Source organism: Lolium rigidum, chromosome 7 (assembly GCF_022539505.1).
Source record: "Lolium rigidum isolate FL_2022 chromosome 7, APGP_CSIRO_Lrig_0.1, whole genome shotgun sequence".
NCBI classification, from domain to species: domain Eukaryota; kingdom Viridiplantae; phylum Streptophyta; class Magnoliopsida; order Poales; family Poaceae; genus Lolium; species Lolium rigidum.
In genome coordinates this window covers 60,315,971-60,321,079 of record NC_061514.1, presented here as the reverse complement: position 1 = coordinate 60,321,079, position 5,109 = coordinate 60,315,971, and the positions used below count along the sequence as shown (strand labels likewise).

General features: G+C 44.9%; 1 protein-coding gene across 1 annotated transcript; it reads right to left on the bottom strand.

Annotated features, from left to right (window-relative positions):
* Positions 1-478: 478 nt before the first annotated feature.
* LOC124674303 (AT-hook motif nuclear-localized protein 10-like) lies at positions 479-3,890 on the bottom strand. The gene is made up of 5 exons (XM_047210344.1): positions 3,264-3,890; positions 2,608-2,660; positions 1,783-1,914; positions 941-1,102; positions 479-838 (listed from the first exon to the last, which is right to left on the bottom strand). Exons 1-5 carry the CDS (start codon positions 3,766-3,768, stop codon positions 533-535), a joined length of 1,158 nt encoding a protein of 385 aa, XP_047066300.1. The 5' UTR covers positions 3,769-3,890; the 3' UTR covers positions 479-532.
* Positions 3,891-5,109: the final 1,219 nt, after the last annotated feature.

Genomic DNA, 5,109 nt, shown 5'->3' with positions numbered 1-5,109 from the left:
CAACACCTAAAGCATACGGTCTAAGATGTTTCGCTGAAATAAGAACGACACCAATTGCTACAAAATGGATGTTGATTCCCCACAGTGTGGCTTGCTTCCAGACCAGCCATTTGAATCTAAGCTACTAATATATTTTGAGAAAACATGAATCTAAGTTAATATAAAAATGCAGTGATGCTGAAAACATGAATATATGAAATAAGAACATGGCATTTCAAACTCGTGCATGATGATACTAAGAGGAATACAAATTCACGGATAATAGAAACCGTACTGGGAAACGATAACTCCAACCATAAGCTACTGACTGTGAAAGCAGATACGAGATACCAGCTAAAAACTACAATAACAGGGCAAGACGTGCATGCCTTGAAGCTACTTATTACTGCTCCTGAGCCCTTCCATCAGGCTCTGCGGTTACTGCTAGCACACCGAATTATTGGCCGACAATGAAGCTGGCGCCGGTGCAAGAACTCCTGAACCCTATACTCTGCTAGGTCAAATACTAGAAGCAAAGCTGCAAGCTAAGCCATTAGTCGTTCATGATCTTCAGGTCTGGATCGTAGCGGCTTTGGTTCCCGGAAAGGGACCAGCCCACAGGAGCATATGAAGCATGAATGGGATGGCCTGCGTTGTTTAACGCGCTGCCGTTAGGACTAGGTCCCATGGGGCTCCCTGGGTCATCAGAGTGATCACTCGATGTTCCATCGGATGCAGGACTAGCAGCTGAGGCTGCTGCAACAAAGCCGGCTGTCTGCATCGGTGCTGACGTTGGCTCACGTTTCACTTGTTCTTCCTTGGGCTTTTTACCTTCAGCAATGAAGCTGCCCACCACAACCTGAAACACATGAAAACCTGTCAACGGAGGCCTCTTGTCATGCTGATTTCGAGGAAGATGCCAGTTGAAAACAAAGTGCAAAGAGGAGATGAATTCAAGAACCTGGACGAGCGTGGCAGCCATAAGCATTCCAGCAACACTGCCTCCTACAATACGTCCATCCCTTCCAGCCAGTGCCACGCTCAAACCACCGGTCCTGCTACGAGTGTCACCATCCTCGGCAAGCAGATATGAGCCCGACAGAGAGAGAATTTCATAGTGGCCCTGAGACAAATAACAGTACTGCAATTCATATGTTTTACATATTGAATTTGTATGATAGAAAACTGTAATTGCATTACAAAATTCCAACAAAATATTTGTGATGTGACTTTGTATTCTGACCATATGGTATATGGAGGTACCAATAAACTATCACAAGCTCTAGAATGAATAGACCCCAAAACCTGATGCTCTTAAAATCATATTTAATCATTTGCACTGTATGAGAGAGCAAGGATATTAAAATTTCACATTCGTTTTCATGTTGCATGCCAAGCTGGGATGTAACATAGAACAACATACTAGCCATTTCTTTTTCTATTCTCGGAGACTACATTGTCAAACAAACAGACGAGAAGTGAACGAACTCCATACTGGGTTCATAACGAGTAAGCAAACAGAGACACTTACTGGCAAACCAATGAAGTGGCAGACCACAATGGAAATAGAATATGACAATTTTTTTAAATCAATGCATATGTATAATTTGGCATTTGGTACTACCAAATAAGAAACAAACATTTTATAGACCATAGGCAATGGCTCTCAACAGAGTAATGCAAAACCAGACTATGATGCTATGGTAGGTCTTTGAGCTTGAGCAGGTACATTACTATTTCACACAAAAATAAAAGGCAAAAACTAAACATTGCTCCAAGTTCTTGGCATGTGCCTGAATGTACCTCGTATGTTACTATCCCACCAGAGGTTGCTGGTTGACGGAGTGTTGCTGTGCACAGCGAACCAGTTGCTGAGATTATACATGTAGTACGTGGACCTTGTTGCGAAAAGGACAATATTTTTGAAGCAACATCCTGGAAAGAAAATGAATTGATGCATAAATGCCAATGCGTGCTAGATAGTCTGGATTTCAGACATCAGGTACAAGCAAGGAATAGGCTCAAGAATTATCTACTATTAGTGGGTAGTAGATTGATGTTGCAATTGTCGACAATTGGAAAATATAAGACTACTTGTAGATGAATGAATCTATGAAGCTATAATTATTTATTCATGTGAATGAACAATCTCATAGATTTGCAAGTACATCCTGTAAGCATTTTTCCATGCATCCTACAGATCAGCAGTAAGTTGGATACTGTAAAAATAAATATGCTGTAATGGCATGGAGAACATAAGAGGACCAGCAACATTTAATTAGACTCTGTAACAAGAGAAAAAAGTCAAGAGGATAAAAACTTCAAAAGATGCTACTTCCGTTTTCTGTTTGTTCTAAGAGGCACATGGAAGTGATTTTTTGTCATTTTGAACCCTATCAGGCATCCATCAACAAATGATTTGCGATTCACCAAGGGGTAGTCAAAGATTTTCAACATAAGGCAGCATGTTCATGAATATCTAGTTTTGTTCTGAACCAATACTGGTAGCTAGCAGGGCAGTCTATTCAATTTTTCCACGGAATAATTCTCCAACTGCAGCTTAAAAACAATCAGACCAGGCGAGCATATACATCATGGATGTAAGCAAAAAGACAGCAGAGAGGATACCTCATTTGGCTTCACGGTTATTATGTGAGGAGTAAATGATGTCCCGGAAGAACCTGCAAATCAACAATTAGAATATCACAATAATCATTCCACAGTCGCCAAAAAAATGGTTCGACGAAGGTAACAAAATTAAATTGGTTCAAATAGGCTCATCAAATTATTATTTTTGATCAGATAGAAAGGCACCAAACGGCAAAGAGAAACTTTTAAAAAAAATGGGAAGGATAAACTTTAACCAATTGATACATCAAATCATTTAATGCCCTTTTATCTACAAAATGCAAAAGTTACAGCTTCAGACAAGATAGAATATGAGCAAAGTAATATATACATTCATAGAAGAATCTTATTACTAGAAAAAAAAAGCGACATATCTACTGTCTAATATTAAAAGACTAAGCTCATGTTTGACTTCCACTTCTGGTATCTAAAAGCTGATGTGTGCATAACTAAGAAGTCCAAGATAAAGCATATGTGTACTTTTTAACTGCCTGCATTATTCTAACCTAATTAATTCCTTAAAAAATAATTTAAAATGTGGAGACACAATTCAAGTCTGTCCAAACCTTTGAACATTAAAAAAAAAAAGACATGCCGCGTTATTGAGAAGGTTGATACTTGTGAATTCAGAGCAATGCGGATGCAGCCAAAATTACCTAAGGCGTCGAGTTGTTTCTTCTTCCCAGACCCAGGGGGGCGCCCTCTGCGCTTCCCGTCAGGATTCGAGTTCGACTTCGAACCTGCACCGCCGGACTGCCTGGCCGCCTCGGTGGCAGGTTTCGGCCCCATGCCGAGGGTCCCGTCCGGACCATACTTCCTCGGCCTCCCCCTCTTCTTCTTCACGAGCTCCCCGCCGCTGCCGCTGATGACGGTGGCGCCGCCGCCGCTGCCCGGGTGCTGTTGTTGGATGCCCGGCGGGCCGGAATCGGGCCGGTACATGGCCACCGGCATTTCCGCCGGCTTCATCGCCGGCGAGGCGGTGGGCGACGCCATGGGGTTGAAGGCGAGCGGCATCCCTTGCATAACATTGGCGGAGCCCGGCGACATGGCCGGCGCGGGGCCGTAGGCGTTCTGCGGCATCATGACACCCGCGTTCGCCGGCGGCGAGCCCAGGCGCGGCGGCTGCGGCGGCGGTGGCTGCTGCTGATCCCGTCCGTCCATCTCGCGGCGAAACCCTAGCTTCCCCCCGAATCCGACGCGCTCGTCGCCTGCCTTCGGTTGCTCCGGGCAGAGCGCGCGCGCGGTTACGGCGGTTGTACGTGAGCCTCCCTGCACGCAAAAACTAATCCGGGGAATCAAATAAAATACAGAGGAAATGGGGAAAGCGGAGGCGGATTTGTGCGTGGAAAGAAAAATCAAATCAATTTGGGAGACGAGTTACCTGCCTGCCTGCCTCAAGGGTCGGATCGGATCTGTAGGCCACACGAGAACTCGCGTAGTAAATCTGCCCCTCCTCGTGTGTGATCTTTCGGTTGTGGATGGACAAAACTAGCCCCAGCTTCCTTTTATACCGTCAAACTTTGCTTAGTCGGTGGAAAATAGATCTAGGCATGGGCAGCCCGGCCCAGATGGCCCGAGTAAGCCCTGCCCAAAAAACCTGGGCTGGGCTGGTCACGGGCTTACAATATGCAACATTAGGCAAAGATCGGGCCGGGTCTGGGCTTACAAAATGCGATATTTAGGCAAGGATCAGGCCAAGCTGGGCTTTCTTCCCTTGTTTGGGCTGGGCTCGGGCCTGATTTATAGGCCCAATAGTGGGGTTGGGTATGTTTTTAGCATCGGGCTTTTCGCGCCATTTGGGCGGGGTGTACTGGAAAACTTTAACCATGAGCATCCGAGGTGATTTTCTTATTTATAAATATATATGTCTACGGAGAACAGGTCTTCATCTTCGTTGTCAATGGAACGCCGTGATGCTAGCTTGATGTTGCACATACTCCTCAGCCTTGGAGCCAAGGAATCATTATAACTAAGCGAGGGAATTCAACCGACGTTTCGAGGAGACCTTGGTCCACATCAATACTGAAAAATGTCGCCACATGAACTTATTGACGAGACCACCAACACAACCATGAACCCAACACAGACATCATGGGTGATCCACCCCCTTTGATTGATCGGATATGGGGAAAGAGATTCTCACACACTCCGCGTGCAACATCGAAACCAACACACTACAACACGGAAATGACCAGAGTTAATGTTTCCAGTGTGTTTCCGTCTCCACCACTTAAACGAGCATCATCAGAACACTGAAACAAAAGAAACTGGGCTAGGACTCCCTTGAAGCGACGAGAGCCATGGGCATCCCCACCTCCCGCGATGGAAAACTCATATTGGGTGTGAGGGAGACTACTGGAATCATCTGATGAAAAGACTGTACGAGCTAGGCTTTCTGAAGATGCATCTAGGATCATGTGGGATTTTGGATGATTTATTATAAGGAAATTGAGGTTTCCTCGTCAAAAAATCATATGGATATCGAGGATCTAATCATTTAAT

Coding starts and splice junctions, on each gene's coding strand:
- LOC124674303 (XM_047210344.1), bottom strand. CDS start 3,768: ATGGACGGACGGGATCAGCAGCAGCCACCGCCGCCGCAGCCGCCGCGC. Junction 2,661..3,263: donor GAAACAACTCGACGCCTTAG/GTAATTTTGGCT, acceptor GTTGATTTGCAG/GTTCTTCCGGGACATCATTT. Junction 1,103..1,782: donor GTGGGATAGTAACATACGAG/GTACATTCAGGC, acceptor TATTTGTCTCAG/GGCCACTATGAAATTCTCTC.